General features: G+C 39.6%; 3 protein-coding genes across 4 annotated transcripts; 2 read left to right on the top strand and 1 right to left on the bottom strand.

The window, feature by feature from the left end:
- Nucleotides 1-567: 567 nt before the first annotated feature.
- On the top strand, nt 568-4,891 carry med22 (mediator complex subunit 22). Of its 2 annotated transcripts, none has more exons than XM_085293983.1 (5): nt 568-702; nt 921-1,074; nt 1,738-1,818; nt 2,247-2,455; nt 4,077-4,891. In XM_085293983.1, the coding sequence occupies exons 2-5, from the start codon at nt 952-954 to the stop codon at nt 4,267-4,269; spliced, it is 606 nt and encodes a 201-aa protein (XP_085150109.1). In that variant the 5' UTR covers nt 568-702; nt 921-951; the 3' UTR covers nt 4,270-4,891. The 2 variants fall into 2 exon arrangements, with proteins under 2 accessions (XP_085150109.1, XP_085150111.1); XM_085293985.1 differs by having other exon boundaries at nt 598-692.
- Nucleotides 4,771-9,950, bottom strand: lg12h9orf78 (linkage group 12 C9orf78 homolog). The gene is made up of 9 exons (XM_085293981.1): nt 9,810-9,950; nt 9,588-9,647; nt 9,418-9,469; nt 9,227-9,297; nt 9,068-9,145; nt 8,689-8,886; nt 8,388-8,524; nt 8,203-8,307; nt 4,771-5,240 (listed from the first exon to the last, which is right to left on the bottom strand). The coding sequence occupies exons 1-9, from the start codon at nt 9,884-9,886 to the stop codon at nt 5,143-5,145; spliced, it is 876 nt and encodes a 291-aa protein (XP_085150107.1). The 5' UTR covers nt 9,887-9,950; the 3' UTR covers nt 4,771-5,142.
- nfu1 (NFU1 iron-sulfur cluster scaffold homolog (S. cerevisiae)) lies at nt 9,950-16,083 on the top strand. The gene is made up of 8 exons (XM_085293982.1): nt 9,950-10,109; nt 13,341-13,441; nt 13,668-13,803; nt 14,883-14,949; nt 15,043-15,160; nt 15,271-15,334; nt 15,434-15,608; nt 15,735-16,083. Exons 1-8 carry the CDS (start codon nt 10,051-10,053, stop codon nt 15,765-15,767), a joined length of 753 nt encoding a protein of 250 aa, XP_085150108.1. The 5' UTR covers nt 9,950-10,050; the 3' UTR covers nt 15,768-16,083.
- Nucleotides 16,084-16,357: the final 274 nt, after the last annotated feature.

Consider the following 16,357-nt stretch of genomic DNA (forward strand, 5'->3'; position numbering starts at 1 on the left):
GTCCTCCAATGCTTAGTGGGCAAAAAAGATTTATTTTCATCGGTTAGTGGACTGATTGTTGGTAAAAGAAATAAATACATTATTATATCTAAGACATACTTTGGTCATCTACAGAAATGTCCAATTTGGGATTGCACGCTGTCTTAAATTTAATTTAATTTCTATTTAAACTCCGATCACATTCTTACACAACATGTTGACTTTATGCATTCACAAAAATGGCATCTTAGATGAATTTTTAAAAGTACTTTTTGTTTTGGTTATTTATATATTTTACTCAAATACATTGCTGCTACCTTATGTCATTGGGAATTTTAAACTAATTTTAAACTGTGTATATATAAAAATAAAAAAAATAAAATAAACCACTCAGCACGCCCCTGCGGGCGGTTTATCCTTCAAGCTCGGGTCCTCTACCAGAGGCCTGGGAGCTTGAGGGTCATATATATATATATATATATATATATATATATATATATATATATATATATATATATATATATATATATATATATATATATATATATTCATTCATTCATTCATTCATTCATGAGAGCAATTACCGGAGGCACCGGTAGAGTGCGGTGTTACAGGGAGATACCGGATGTGAGCACACAAATTTCAAGAGAAGGAGGAGGCGCTAACGTAGGAGTTTGTTTTACATGAAAACAAAAGTGATTGTAGAATATGTGGTAAGAAACGGTATGTAACAGTAATTCAATAATCCGTACTAAAGTGTATTCGTATACAGGTACAGATGTGAAAACTGTTTGAGAGCGAGACTTCGCTTTTGTTTTGAAAGCACGCGCCTTTCGGTGCTAGCTACTTGCGTGCTCGTTGATGATGTGTTTAGCCTTTTTTGTTTTATTGTAAACTTTATCGCCTAAAGGCGCCCGCGTGTGTTATTTCGGTGTACACAGGTGACGTGAGGTGTGTGTTTACCCGGGCACGATGACTACTCAGAGAGTGCTTCCTCAGAGCAAAGAGACTCTACTGCAAAACTACAACAAGAGGCTCAAAGATGACATCCGCTCCATTATGGACAACTTTACAGAAATAGTCAAGACAGCAAAGGTAACAGACATACTGTCACCTCCCTCTTTGTGTATTTTCGTGTTTTTACTACAATCAGAGCTGCTCACAACTCATTTCGTGCCTTGTTACTCGCATTTGAACATCATAATGTGGCAAAGGCGACCTGCTGAAGTTCAAAGCGAGCACCAACGAGCGCCAGTTCTCTGTGTGAAGGTGCAGTGTTAATGCCTGAAGAATGGCCAGAATATTTTAGGCTAATAGGAAGGCACTGGTAATTAAAATAACCAGTCCCTACAGTCGAGGTATGCAGAAGAGCTACAGCAGCAGAAAGTCGCACTGGACGGAACTGCTGTCAGCTAAGAGCAAGAAACTGAGGCTACAGTTTGTACATATTCACCAAAACTGGACAACAGACGATTGTACAAACATTGCCTGGTCGGACTCTCGATTTCTGCCATGACATTTGGATGGTACGGTCAGAAGTTGGTGTAAACAACATGAAAGCATGGATCCATCCTGGTGCTGGTGGTGTAATGGTGTGGAGAATATTTTTTCTTTCCACACTTTACGTCCCTTAGTACCAGCTTAGTGTTGTTTAAATGTCACTTATTGGTTTCAAATTGGTTTACATTGATTAAGTGGACCAAATACAACACACCATTATGACGAGTATAATAGTCTACCACTTATCTCTTTGTCCAGATTGAGGATGAGACACAGGTATCCCGACCTACTCAGGCAGAGCAGGACCATTATGAGATGCATGTCAGAGCAGCCAACATTGTAAGTACTGCAGAAAACGCCTGACAACACACTCGTATGCAACATATTCAGGGCTTTATTGTTATTTATTTCTGTTACCTGTGGGGAAGAAAAAATCCAAAGCTGGTTACATCTGTTTCCAAGAAAGACTCCTTTGAATGAAAGGTTAACATATTATCCATGTAATTTATCATATTACTGTAAACATGTTGATGTGTGCACTAGCACTAGTCGAAGAGTCACATCTGGGGCTGCACTTTACTGTTGCAGTATCCTTTGTATTGAAATGTTGTAGTTTGTATGTAACTGACAGACGCATTACAGCCCTGTGAATGAATCGGTTTCTACACTTAGCGAAAAATCTTTTCTGTGCAGAAATTGACATTTTAACAAGTCATCACTATGATCATTTTCAAACCTGCTTCCCCTCTTCTATGTTTCTGTGCCAGGTACGTGCCGGCGAGTCCCTCATGAAGCTGGTCTCTGACCTGAAGCAGTTCCTAATTCTGAACGACTTCCCCTCCGTGAACGACGCCATCAGCCTGCAGAACCAGCAGCTCCGCTCGCTACAGGAAGAGTGCGACAAGAAGCTCATGTCACTCCGTGACGAGATTGCCATCGACCTGTATGAGCTAGAGGAAGAATATTACTCCTCCAGGTATAAATAGGCTCATACTTGCCCCCATCCCTCATCCCATTGCGCCTCTGTCGTCCCATTCCCAGCACCGCTGTTTCACATTTCACCATTTACACTGAGCCCTGGGAAGGGCTTGTGACAGTGTCTAAACTGAGCCTTTCATCAAAATTGTTATAGGTCTTTGTAATGAACCTCATCTCACCACAAGCGCCTTTACATTGTTACTATTTAGTGCGTGCCTTGACCTTTTTAAAAGAAATCATTATAAGAGATGATTAGAGGGAGGTCTTCAGTCTTAAAGTGGCATGCCCTTAAATATCAGCACTTTGGAACCAAAAACAGTAGATTTCCTGATTTTACTTCTAATGGTTAGTGCTAGATCAAATCAACTAGAAGAGACACTATAGTCTGCTGTGATTAGTTGTTTCATGGATAGGTGACTGATGAAGCTCTTGGAAAAGATCTTGTTCATATTTTCATTGTCCCTTGTGATTAGTAGGCAGTCTGATTTAAAAACTACCCAATCACAGCAGAGCAACTAGTCACTGCCTAGGAACTAGTCTGCAGCGTCTGATGGCCTAGAGCAGGGGTGGGGGAACTCCACGCCTCAAGGGCTGGTGTCCTGCAGGTTTTAGATGTGCCCTTGATCCAAACAGAGCTGATATAGCCCTTGAGGCCTGGAGTTCCCCTCGCCTGGCCTAGAGAGATGTTTACCCAACATTATCTGGTAGACAGGAGAGATTCAGCATTTATAAATCTTAGTATTGAGAACTCTTTGTTCATTTATAGTAATAGAAAAAAATGAAAAGAATGAACAAAGTTTATTAAAAATCTATCATTTAAAGCACTTGATTTGCTGTTGTATCCATCGATGAATTGTTGAAATTTGCTGGGTGCTACAAAGAACACGTATATACATCTAAAGTCCTAAAGCTATATGGATTTATAGATATTTTTTTTCTGTGTGTAAAAGTATCATTTTAATCAATTTAAGATTATTTATATGTAGTATTTAAGTCAAATAAAGTTGTGATGGCCTTTTGTGTTATATTTTAAGGATGGTCTGTGCAGTTAAACACACACGTTTGCTGGTATTTATTTAGAGTTTCCACAATAATGTTTTTCATTCCGTCCCTAAAATCTAAAAGGTGTAACCTTAACATCAGTGTCAGCCACAGTCGCACGGTGCAGTTGTACATGTTTACCAGGTTTTGCCCGCTGTTCCTAGAGACCCAGGATGATTAAGAAATAAAGTAGAGACAAAATGTTGAAGTAGTTTGTCTTGTTTTCTGTGATCAAGTGTTAAGAGGTGTCTCTGAGCTCTGTTTGCATCATGCCAAATTGGGGTCTGCCATGCTCGGTGCACTTGCTCTGCTTTTCTGATCCATCAGCACTTGTTCTCACCCTTCTGCTGAGCTTAATCAACAGTCATCCCTCTAAATAGTAACACATGAATAAATTGCTGTTTTATGTTTAAGTTGTTTCTGGTGCTTCTGCATAACCTCTGTGCTTCTATCAAATGTGCTTTCACGTGCTCCTCTCTGAGTTGGTTGTGCTTGTTTCTGACCTGCTGCTCTCGTCTGCTCCTCTCTTTCTGTGCTGCACTGATTCTTTGCCTCCTGCTGGTTTCTGCTCTGCACAGCTACAGTCAGTGGGACAGCACTGACCTGCCTCTGTGCGAGGCCTACCGCCGTCGAGACAGTTGGGCCTCCGCGAACAGCAGCAACAGTTCTACGCACGGGGAGCGTGAGGACGTGGACGGGCCTCCATCTCAGGAGACGAACCCCCAGCACCACCTTAACGGACACGGGACCGCCTCCGTAGAGAAACCGTGAGGAGGAAAGGGGGACACCTGTCGGTTTGCTTTTGCCCAGTTTGGATCAGTTATAGCTTGTGAACCGTTGTTTGACTTGCTACTTTTTTGTATCGAGGACTTTAAAACTGGACTTAAACTTTGCAATGAATGGTTTCTTTTGGATTAACACATCACAAAAATAAGAGACTGTTGTATTAAACCACCTAAAATGCTTGTGTTGAGTGGTAGGCTCTTAAGTGCAACTGCTGCTTTCCAAGATCTGCATCAAGCCTAGTTACAAACTAGAAGATATATTTGATAAAGAACTCCACTGTAAAAAGTCTAGACTTGAATCACGTTCAGTAAAAGAAGTAAAAGAAAATGAAGACAACTTTAAACTCACCTTTGAAACTCAAGTACTTTTTTATATTCCTGTGTTAGACTTTGCATTAAATGTATTTTATTTTTTTTAAGAATGGCATTGGTTTACTTTTGTCTGTTTAATTTAACTGCACATCAGATTAAATCAAATATTACAATATTTTTGGTTCTTTTTTTTTATTTATTTTTCTGAAATCTTTAAACACAAATCTACAGCTAAACATGTAACAGTGGACACTTAAAAAGGGAAAAGTCACCGATTTAAAAAAAATAAAAATAAATCCTGACCAGTTTAAGACCAGAATCTGCATCCTTAACATATTCCTGTCTTTTAAACTTAAGACAATCCTGAGCAAAAGAAATCATCTGAGACATTAACAACTGTACTGTATACAGACAAACAGCAGGAGCTATATACAATAATTACACGGTGTGGCCCTGATGTTAGAGCTATGCCATCAAAAGCCGTTTGGGATGCTCAAATGATTTATGGTCCAATCTTGAGTTTAAAATGGTTTTATATATATCCACATCAATATCGTCGATTCATCTTCTTGAACTTCTCATAGTGGTAGTCATCTGTAGCCTTCTCATTGTTTGGACGTTTGCGGTAGTTTGGTGGTGACGGAGCTGTGGATGAACAAATAAGTTAGAAATCAGATTAAAGGTTTCAAAAAGATTTTCAATAAATCCCCACACAGACACACAAGCAAATGGGGGATACCATTGAAAGTAAATTAAATGCAATGATTGTAATACAGTTTGTATCTAGCTTGGATAAAAAGAAGAAAATCCTGAAACTGAGAAATATTTTTGGAAATGCACAAGTGACAGTGACTTAAAACAAGAGTTTCACATTCTGAAAGGTCTGGCCCACAGGACAGTTTTCCACTTCAACTTAGACTTTATTCAATTTTGAGTTGGCAATGTTTTTGAAGTGTTTGAGTCTATGCAGTCATTCCTACTACAGATTCATGCCTGTTTTTAATTTACTGCTTCATGAGGGTCTCAAGGTCACAGCCTTCTAACTTCGTGTGCAGAGATTTCTCTTGATTCTGTGAAATTATTGTCATTATGAGTAGAGATGGCACGATACCACTTTTTAATGTCCGATTCGATATCATAAATTTGGATGTCTGCCGATACCGATATGAATGCGATATAGTAGAGCTGGGCGATAGAACGATAACGATATGTATCGCGATATAACTTTTACTCGATAGAGAAATTAAGCTATCGCGATAGACCTCGCCGCTCTTGTCCTCAAAAAAAAAAAAAAAAAAAAGGTCAGCCAATCCAAATTAAGTAGCGCAGAGCCGCAGCGTCACGGCCGCAGCGTCACGTCGCGTGACTTGTTACGTACAGCACAAGTGCCAAGCCGCACGTGTGTTTGTTTGGGAAGCAGCCAGCGGGTAATGGAGCCAGCGCGTAATGGAGGAAATGAGTGTGCCGACTAGAAAAATCAACCGAGCGTGACCGAAGAGAAAACAGATGATGGTTCCAATGCCGGAGAGATTGTCAAACGGAAGAGCCATAGAAGTTCCGTAGTGTGAAGGTATTTCGGCTATTTCAAGTCTGACAAAAATAGAGTAGCGTGCACTGTAAATTGTGCCGAAAGCAAGTCTGGAAATACAATAAACTGGTGCATGCGTCACACTGCGCCACGTTATTGTTTCAGTGAAATGAATTTCTACAATACTGTTACTGTTAATTCTACTCTCTGCAGTGTTTAAATGCTTACATATACACACAGTTACTGTCCCTCCACACTTACGACTCGGTTCTGCTTCTATGCCCCAGCTTTGTTTACTTTTTCCCACCGAGGCTTCTAGACTTCTGATTGGCCAACATTTAGGCACGGTTAGGAATCTAGCGCCACCTGCTGCTTTGGCATGTTCATAGCAGCGTTTTCCTTCATTTCTGCCTTTATGTGTGGACGGGATTATTTTTTAAAACGAAAACGGAAAATCTCCGTTTTCAAAAATACCCGTGTACGTGTGGACGTAGCCTCAGTCTCTGACTGGAAGCGCTAATTCGTCATTCGGCTTTTGTCAGACTAAAGTAACTGTTAAAACTGTTTGAAAAGCTCAGCTATACAACAAGGAGAGATTGAGAATTTCCTTTTAGTTCTCAGTTTATTTGATATTGACAAAAGTTAGTCAGTTTTGTCTGTTCTTCTGTAAAACAAACTAAGATTTATTTTTAGAATTAATATTTTGTTTCTAAGTGGAATTGACAATTTAGTCTGTTTCGTTTGTCTTATTTTGAAACTTAAACGCTTTAGCGGCTGCCTTTTGTGTAGTTTGCAATATTTGCCTTTATTTATCTGAAAAAGTCTCATGTTCCTTAAGTACATCTACCCTGTTGAACTTATTATGGGAAATAAATATTTAAATAAAAACAAGCTGCTGATTATTTCACATTTTACTTGTGAGCAACGGCACATTTAAATCTTACAAATATAGTTATTTGGCTTATATCGTGATAGATATCGTTATCGCCTGAAATGAAAAAAACATATCGTGATATGAAAAAATCTCATATCGCCCAGCTCTACGATATAGCATATTTTGTAATCAATAAAACTGTTTTTTATAAATATCTTGCTGTATTTTGTATAAGTTCATACTCAAGTTTGAAAAAAAAGACACTGAAGCTATTCTGCTATACCTGTATGCAAAAAACACACTCCACCCAAAACATTTTATAGTTCAGCAACACTGATCAATCTAATAAATTTAAACCAACACCATCCTCCCTATTCTGGTATTTTAAAGAGTACTTACCTACCTAATTACTAGGGTTGCCAACTCCCAGCAAAAATATTAGGGAACCACCCCCCTTCCCTTAATCGATGTAATCAACTTTAATTTAATGCAAGTGTAAAACAAATGCACAATAATCAATTATTTTTCTACAATATTTAAATAGATTCAACATCTTTCTTCAACAGAATTGCAGACTGCACAGATGGTACCTTCCCAAAGGAAAAAGTACTATAGCTTACTAGGGTGTATATTAGACCTAATAGTTACTATATACAATAATGGATTTCTATACATTTAATCAGGTGACCACTTTTGTTGTAAGATTCAGATAATTATTTATTCAAAGTTTTTAAATGACATAAAGAAAAATATTTATTTGCGCCCCCCCTTTCCTTGTTAATGCCCAACATGGCCCCCGACAGGTCTCGCAGACAATAGCCGCTCTATCACGTGACATATACTGCTCCGACGCACCGAGCTGGGTTACGCCAAGTAGCGCGTTTTGTGAGGTGATTTTATGATACTTCGGATCGGATTACATTTTTTATTTCTGTCCGATATCTGATCCAGTAATTTAGGTCAGTATCGGACCGATACGTAATATCGGATCGGTCCATCTCTAATTATGAGATGATAAAATCTCCAAATTGCTAAGATAATTTTCAGAAAACTTGACCTCTGACCTTGATCTCAAAGTCACAAAGCCGAGTGTCCATACTGCCTGCTCGCCGGGGTGATTCCACCCACCCATTTTCTTTTGTTTATCCAACTGTTATAGAACTATTTCTGTGTACTGAGCAGTGAGCGTATCTGTAGTCTCTTACCCTCTGGACCTGGTTTCTCTGTGTCGCCCACACGCAGCGGTCTTGCTTTGGGTTCTTCTTTGTGTCTGTGGTGTCTCTGCGGTGCATTTGCATCCTCATGATAGACTGAAAGAAAAAGTCAGCTTGATCAGTATAATCCGCTTTAATTTAGGTGTGGAATATCTCGCTCTCTTCAGATTACTTACATCGATTGTGTTGGACGTAGTTAACAGCGATGTTCGTGGGTACAAATGATGTGCCGTGGTCTTTTTTCTTGTTTCTTTGTTCTGCCAAAAGCTTTGCTTTTGCCTCCTCTGTCTGGATAATGTTCTTTATCTTTGCACTAGAAAAGAAATTACATACACAAGTTGCATTAGTAAAGCTACAAGTAAAAAGCAGCATTCGTTCATGCCATATCTCATGCAAAAATGCAGTTTTAGTCAAAAGACTCCTCTTGCTGAGTCTAAAATAAGTGTAGATGATTACTAGAATATTCTCGGTACATACTCAATGCCGAGATCAACTTCAGGGATGCCACTCAGCATCTGATTAGACAACATCTCCTCTGTCTTCTTGGCAGAATTGACTCGGATGTTCTCGGGCAGCTCGTACAGGTGGTCCTCTGGATTCTTCACTTTAACTTTATGCTCCTCAGCCTCCACCAGGCCCTTCTTCTTTTTTAGTTCCGTCTCAATATATTTCATCCTGTGAGGATAAATTTATGATAAAACCATGTTGTAAACAAGTGTGAGGGTATCTTGAATTGTGTCCTAAATGTTGGGGATTTGAAATGTCTCTTCTAAGTAATTTGTGCTATATCTAACTAAAGTGGAGGGAAAAGAATCAGACATTGGGACAACAAAAAAGAAAAAAAAAGCACACATACATATCTGCATCCTCGTCTCTTCTGTTTGTCTCGGCTGAAAAAGACGTCCCCAGGTTCAGGTCTGTCTCATCTTCTGTCCTGAATACATAACATGAAATGATGACATATCAATGCACAGCTTAGAGCAATTATGCTAAAAATAGTTAAAAACTCACTTACATGTCTCTATTCCGGTCTTTCACTTTCTTCATGTCAACAATTCCCCCAGTCTTCAGTTTAAATGGGTCATTCTGTGCGGAATAATCAAATAATGTTAATAAACGTAAGTTCAAAAAACAAAACACCTTGGCTAATGAAGCTATATTACAATTTAAAATATATATATATATTTTACAAAACTGACTACCTACCTCAATTTCAGCCTCTGGTGGAAGTTTTTCTCCAACCAACAAGGCGGTCACACTAAATAAAAGAAATATTAAAAAAAAACTGTGATTGTAACTGCTCAAACCACAGACTGTAAAACTTCATGTAAAGTAACAGGATGAAACGTGTTCGTGGTTTGATTTATTTACGTTACCTGATTCCGGTCTGTCGTTTGCGCAAACTCTGTAGCTCTTTAGCCTCTTCCAACTTATGTCTAAACATCCATGAAACACAAACGATTGCAAACACATTACCTGGGCAGCTTGTATGAAATGCGACCACAAACTATCTGCGTTTAGCGATTAGCATTAGCATGCATAGCATTACTCTAAAGGGCTTTTTTTTTTTATTCCTGTGGTTAAACGGATGGCTCTACCTGACTTCTTCGGTGGTCTCATCCTCTTCCACATCGGACGAGTCCCTTCTCCTTCTAAAGTTTTTGCCACACGGCATATTTTTAGATACAACACAAAATTATTTCAGAGTTTTCTAGAAGCTGGACTTGAGTGTAGCTGCTGCTGGAATAAGAGGGGGGACGAACAAATGTACAATAATAGTGCGTCACGTCCCCTTATTTACCGCGCCACTTCCGTCGTGTTTAGATAACCATAACAAACATGGCGACTTACAGGCAGGTCGGCAGATTGTTGGGTATTTCAGCAAGACTTTCTCGTCTGTAAGTTGTTTTGTATTTATCTATATCTGCATTGTTTTCTGTTTTTGCTTTATTTCATGTGTGCATGAATGTGTCGGCATGTTAAGCATCAGGGTCAGGCAGGCTAACGGTAGCACGCTGGCTAAAAGGCGGAGTGACGCAGTCAGCTACAGAGCAGGGAGGTGTGGGGATGTTTTACTGCTTTAAACGTCTCCACCGTACAGCCGCTTATTAACACTTTAAAGTCGTCAGTATCAACCACAACAAACCTTTGCAAACTTAAAAAAATGGGTTTTTTTTGTTTGTGTTGCACAAGTGCTAAAACTTTAGCCCGATTCTAATCTGCTTTTTCTGGATTATCCCGAGTTGTACACAGGGACACCGTTACTCTCGACAGTTCATATCCATAAGTTATTGCAGTTATTATAGTTAACAAAAATATTACAGGTTTTAGTATCGCTTAACTTGGTTTAAAAAAAATTAAACTGCCTTATCAGGCTTTCGTAGATATATTTATTTACACCTAAGAAGTTTATAACTGCACTGATTTTACTAAATCTTGCCTCTGACATATGCCCTTAATTCAATAAGTGATTAAAAAAAAACCCCAATCTGCACTCACTCTGTAAACTAACTCAAACTAAACTGGATTAAAACATCAAAACAAAATATAAATAACAATTAATTACAAAAGGCAAAACTAAAATAACTTTCTGCTGGTGTTTCTACGGTCTTATACACTCAGACACGTCATTACAAACGTCTTTCTAGTACTGGGTTGGACCCCCTTTGCCTTAAGAACTGCCTCAATTCTTCATGACATGACCAAAATGGTTGAGGAGTTAAGGCAATGTGAAGTTCACTTGGTAAAATTTAGGCCCTTGTTTGTTTTTTACCTTGTGAATTTCCTGTGCTACCATGATAAATTAAGTATCCCATGAAGCCTGTTTTCTCCTTCTTCTGGAACCATTTGAATTATGTCTTTAACAAAAACGGAAACAGTTACTGTCATTTAAAGAGCACTTGTAAATAAAGGGTTAAAGAAGCAAGCCATTATAACCACTTTCACAAAGGGATGTACATGGTGAGCAGCATGTATTCCCAATTTATCCTCAGATGGAAATAAGGGGCTCAAAGTATACTAAGAAAAAAATCTGCATGATTGCTACACTACCTGAAGCCTAAACCATTGATACAAGGCAGGATGGAGCCATGACAAATCTGACCGTACTATCCAAACATCGCTGCAGAAATTGAAATTCATCCCGAATAGGGATGGGTATCGTTTAGGTTTTATCCGATACCGGTGCCAAATCGGTACTTTTGAAACGGTGCCGGTGCTTAAACGGTGCTCGAACCGGTGCTTAAAGAACAGAGAACACAAAATTGGTCCAAAAACCTCTCGTGTTCAGCTGTTTTTTGTTTTTGTTTTTTTTGTAAAAAGATAACAATGTGTGCCTTTTCTGCAGCTATGTGGCATATATGGCATCACTCTTGGCTGGAAGCAGTGCTTAAACAATGGAAAAAACACAAACTTTGTCCAAAACCTCTCATGTTTAGCTGTTTCCCACTTTTTCTTTGTTCATTTTAGCCTTTTTGGCCAGGGTGAAGGGAGCATCTGCCATCAAACAAGAGGACAGCCGCATGTAGCTATGATGATGTTTGCTAGTTCACCTTACATGCATTAATGTAATAACGTGGTTAGCCTACTCAACGTAAATTACACACGAACAACATGAAGCTACTCACGCAGAGAAGAACGGCTGCTGCTGCCATCATCATCCTCATCATTTCTGCTACACTGGCAGAGCTAGGGGCCAGGACTCTATTCTTCGGGTTTTTGGGGGATGTTGCTCCGGGTCCGATAACTGGCAACCCACCCGACGTGCACGGTGTGAGGTCTCGCAGCAAGCTATCAAATACGGCGCATTTCTGGGTTTAAAAAAAAAAAAACGCTATGCGTCGCCAGCTGTTTAATCGGATTCTTGGTGTTACCTCCTTTGACAGTATCACAGTATCAGCTTAAAACACTTGTTGCAGGCTGCTGAGTTTGCATATTTTGCTATGAAGTACAGCCAGACTTTTGACCGCTTCGCCTTGGACATTTTTAATCTGTGGCTCTGCTCTAACAGAACGTACGTACCTGGCCCCGCCTACTATCCTCGGAAACGTAAAATGATTGGCTAAAAGTGTATCACAGCTCAGGAAAAAAAAGCACCGAAATAAAGCACCGAAATGTGCACTGCTTTTCGGTCTGGTTACTACCGTTTATGTCACCGGTACCCATCCCTAATCCCGAATGTACAGATCAACTGTAATCTTTTTCTTTTTTTTTGTTTATATGTATAAAAGAAAAATTCTTAATTAAAAAAATATTGTTTAAAAAAAGAAATTAAAATTCATGAGACCAGGCAACGATTTTGCAGTGCTCCATTTTCCAATTTTTGGTTAATCCTGTTTATTGTTCTTAGCAGACAGGAGTGCCACACAGTGTGCTCTTCTGCTGCTGTAGCCCATCTGTTTCAAGCTTCAATGTGTCTTGCATTTGGATAAGGTCTTCTGTTGTAATAAGTTGTTATTTGCATTTGAATTTGTATCAGGTTCATTCTCATTTGACCTCTGACCTTAACAATGTGCTTTAGCCCAGAGAACCATTGTTCACCAGATATTTTCTCTTTATGACAATTCTCTTTAAACACTGAAGATGGTTGTTTGGGAAAATCCCAGCAGATCAGCAGGTTCAGGCAAATCTAACACCAAATAAAAGTAACAGACAGATTTCTGCTGTTGTCCACTTTCCTTGCATATCATATACAGTGCCATTTTTGCCTGTAATTGTATAGTGTATGTCTGTGTTTTCTATTTTGTAATTCAAATGTCTTATAAAAATAAATAAATTTTTAGTTATCAGTGAAATGATACAGACAGTTCTTTCTCCTTGGCTAAAGTAAGACAAATACTGATTGCACAGTGTATCGTTTTAAGCTCTGCATGACCCCTTTGGTTGTTTTACGTGTTGCCTTATGCAACAGTTTGTAATACAGTTTTGTACAAACACTGTGCACCAAATCATTTTAGTGGATTAGTCTCACCACACCTTCATGTTTTGAAATCATTATTTCACCGCTCCAGAGAGGAAGGCATTAGATGAAGTGAGCTGGCACGGGTGCTTGACATTTTGATTTCTAACACCATTCATTTATCAGTGTGAGCTGGGCTGTATTAAATGTCTTCATCTGCTGCATTTTTCAGTCTTGCTGTCAGTGGGTTTCAGAGCACTGGATTACACTTGCCTTCACATACCACGGGAGTTTCAAACAGATGGCCCTCAAACCCCATCTGGATTGTTCCTGGTTTGTATTCAGAATAATCACATGTGTAACATTGAATGTGTTAATACTGGAGTGATTGTCTTGAACCCAATAGATGCAGCTGCTGTTTGAGCAGGTGCCTGTAGGACACGTGACATTAGCCTTGCAGTTCAATAAAGTAAAGAGTTGCTGCACAAAATAAGGACACCGTCTAATGAAAAAAGGTGATTTATGTTGCATTCTTCTTCTTTGTTTTTTCTCTTCCCAGGAAGGACCATGTTTGTGCAGACGCAGGATACACCAAATCCAAACAGCATGAAGTTCCTGCCTGGCCGGACAGTTCTTGAAACAGGAACTATGAATTTTGCGGGCCCTCGTGAGGCACACTGCTCACCTCTAGCCAGGTATGTGAGATTACTGGTCTGAGAGAAATGCCTGATGTCAAACAGTCATCTTAGCATAACAGATGTAGGTAGATGAGTTTTAATACATGCGGTCAGTGCGGTGGACAGTGCACACGACAGGTGAAATAACTGACTGGGTGGAGTGGATGGAGATGAGTGTCAGGGGTGATTTGTGACAGAGGAAAAGCAGCAAGAGTGAATGAGACATTTTACAAGATAGTAGTGAGACCTGCTATGATGTATAATTTGGAGACAGTGACCCTGACAAAAAACAAACAAACAAAAAAAAAAATAGAGATGACAGAGTTGAAGATGCTAAATATTTTATTTAGAGTGATCAGGATCGACAGGATCAGAATGAGCATGTCAGAGGGACAGCTCAGGTTGAGCAGTTTAAACACAAAGTTGGAGAGCCAGGCAAGGCTGAGATGGTCTGTGCAGAGAAGGGTTAGGGAAGTGAGATGTGCAGAGAAGTGGTAGTGGATATGCTGCACAAAGGGTGTTGAATATACAGCTTCCAGGCAGGAGGAAAATAGGTGGACCTCCAGAGAAGGTTGGTGGATGTCATGTAGGAGGACATTAGTGTGACAGTGGAGAACGATGGAGATGGAGGCAGATGATCCACTGTGGAGCAGCCAGAAGAAGAATGGATTAATAGTTTGACTTCTGCTAGTCACATGACAAGATTGATTTACCAGTACATGCCTTGTTGGTAGGGCAGTAACCAAGGCAACATTTATTATTACCAAATATAAAAAAGGTATAACCTCTGATACGCACAGAAACAGTAGACCTCTCTTCTCACAGCCCAGCACGCTGCTGATTCACGTCCTCAGTGTAACACTTTTACCTCTACTTGATCTTTATGACACTGCGGTGCAACAATTTTGAACAGAAATATTATTTTCTAATTCTATTCCCATTAAAATATTATGTTAATAAATGTGACTGATACCTGCACACAATTTGCACGTCTATATGTGTGTATTTATTTGTTACAATCATTGCACAACCTTCTGTATTAAGTGTAAGATGAATCTTTAAGTGTGGCGTAATAAAACCTCAGTGATTGTCTTCAGGCAGCTTTTTAGGATCGATGGAGTCAAGAGTGTGTTCCTGGGCCCTGACTTTATTACCATCACAAAGGTAAAGCCATGCCCAGTTTGTAAGAATTGGCACTGGCACAGCTTGGCATACCACAACTAAGAATAGGTTGGTTTCTCATCCTTCTTCGTTTAGGCTGACCCAAATTTGGAATGGAAGGTAATTAAGCCTGATGTGTTTGCTACCATTATGGACTTTTTTACCTCCGGGCTTCCTGTTGTAAACGAGGACAGCCAGCCAAGCCCAGATACAGGTATGGTTTTCAAACAGCTGTGGTCTACCCATTATTAAAACATCAACTTAGACAGAAATAACAAGCTGCTTTGAATGCTGAGGAACAACAATCTCTGCCTCGCCTTTCAGCACCGTCAGACGACGACGATGAGGTAGTTGCTATGATTAAAGAACTACTAGAGACTCGAATAAGGTAACTACTCATGAAGGTGCACTATGACCTCAGGGCCTGTTGCTTCCTATGCTTTTTGGGTTTTTTGCCTAATACAAGTCAATGTTCTCACTCTGTCAGGCCAACTGTGCAAGAGGACGGGGGAGATGTTCTATACCGCGGATTTGAAGATGGCATTGTTAAGCTGAAGCTGCAGGGCTCTTGCACCAGTTGCCCCAGTTCAATTGTGACTTTGAAGAGTGGCATCCAAAACATGCTACAGTTTTATGTACCTGAGGTTGAATCGGTGGAACAGGTTTGTTGTCTTTCTCTCATTTGATTTTAGGACACTGTTAATTTTTAAGATGTTAATCCTGACATCTTGATTTATATTTCATGTTCAGCACTTGAGCTGTAAAGAGCTTTTATGCGTGTCTTCCAGGTGAAGGAGGAGGAGGAGGCTGCTCAAGTCTGAACCACTGAAATCATAGACATTCCTGTCTCTACCAGCTACCGACTTTAATGCAAGCAATAGTTGCAATAAAATGTGTTTGATAGCACAGCTGTGTGAAAGAAACGGTCACCATTATCAATTCAGATGTAATCTCGTATGTGTTGTTTCCCAGCTGTTTGGTTTTTTTTGTACAGTGACAGTATTTAACAAGAATAGCCCAGTCACAGGAACAGCTGACTGGAATAATTTATTACTCCACATCTGTCAAGCAAGAAAAGCAGCCTTTTAGTTTTAAAATCAGTATATTATATGTGTATAAATAAAGTTTGTTATAATATTTTGTGACCATTTGTCTGCTTTGTTGTACATAAGTGTTCCAACTAGTGGCCTAGTTGAAGATGCTCAGATTCCCATTGACAATGACCAATATGGACAGGACTACAAATGAGTACGTCAGGGGGACAGCTCGAGTTGAGCAGTTGAAACACAAGAGGACGGATGGTTGATATACTGGACAAAGGTTGTTGAAGATGTAGCTGCCAGGCAAGAGGAGGACATGCAGAGGGTTGGTGCGGCATAAAAGGATACTACCAATAAGGTCAGATGATCCA

The sequence above is a fragment of the Mchenga conophoros genome, linkage group LG12, assembly GCF_057382185.1.
Source record: "Mchenga conophoros isolate Kocher_MC1m ecotype Shallow Benthic linkage group LG12, M_conophoros_male_GT1.1, whole genome shotgun sequence".
NCBI classification, from domain to species: domain Eukaryota; kingdom Metazoa; phylum Chordata; class Actinopteri; order Cichliformes; family Cichlidae; genus Mchenga; species Mchenga conophoros.

Coding starts and splice junctions, on each gene's coding strand:
- med22 (XM_085293983.1), top strand. CDS start 952: ATGACTACTCAGAGAGTGCTTCCTCAGAGCAAAGAGACTCTACTGCAA. Junction 1,075..1,737: donor AAATAGTCAAGACAGCAAAG/GTAACAGACATA, acceptor CTCTTTGTCCAG/ATTGAGGATGAGACACAGGT. Junction 2,456..4,076: donor GAAGAATATTACTCCTCCAG/GTATAAATAGGC, acceptor TGCTCTGCACAG/CTACAGTCAGTGGGACAGCA.
- nfu1 (XM_085293982.1), top strand. CDS start 10,051: ATGGCGACTTACAGGCAGGTCGGCAGATTGTTGGGTATTTCAGCAAGA. Junction 13,442..13,667: donor CCCCATCTGGATTGTTCCTG/GTTTGTATTCAG, acceptor TTCTCTTCCCAG/GAAGGACCATGTTTGTGCAG. Junction 14,950..15,042: donor ACTTTATTACCATCACAAAG/GTAAAGCCATGC, acceptor TTCTTCGTTTAG/GCTGACCCAAATTTGGAATG.
- lg12h9orf78 (XM_085293981.1), bottom strand. CDS start 9,886: ATGCCGTGTGGCAAAAACTTTAGAAGGAGAAGGGACTCGTCCGATGTG. Junction 9,146..9,226: donor AAAGACCGGAATAGAGACAT/GTAAGTGAGTTT, acceptor TTATGTATTCAG/GACAGAAGATGAGACAGACC. Junction 8,525..8,688: donor GAAGTTGATCTCGGCATTGA/GTATGTACCGAG, acceptor TTTCTTTTCTAG/TGCAAAGATAAAGAACATTA.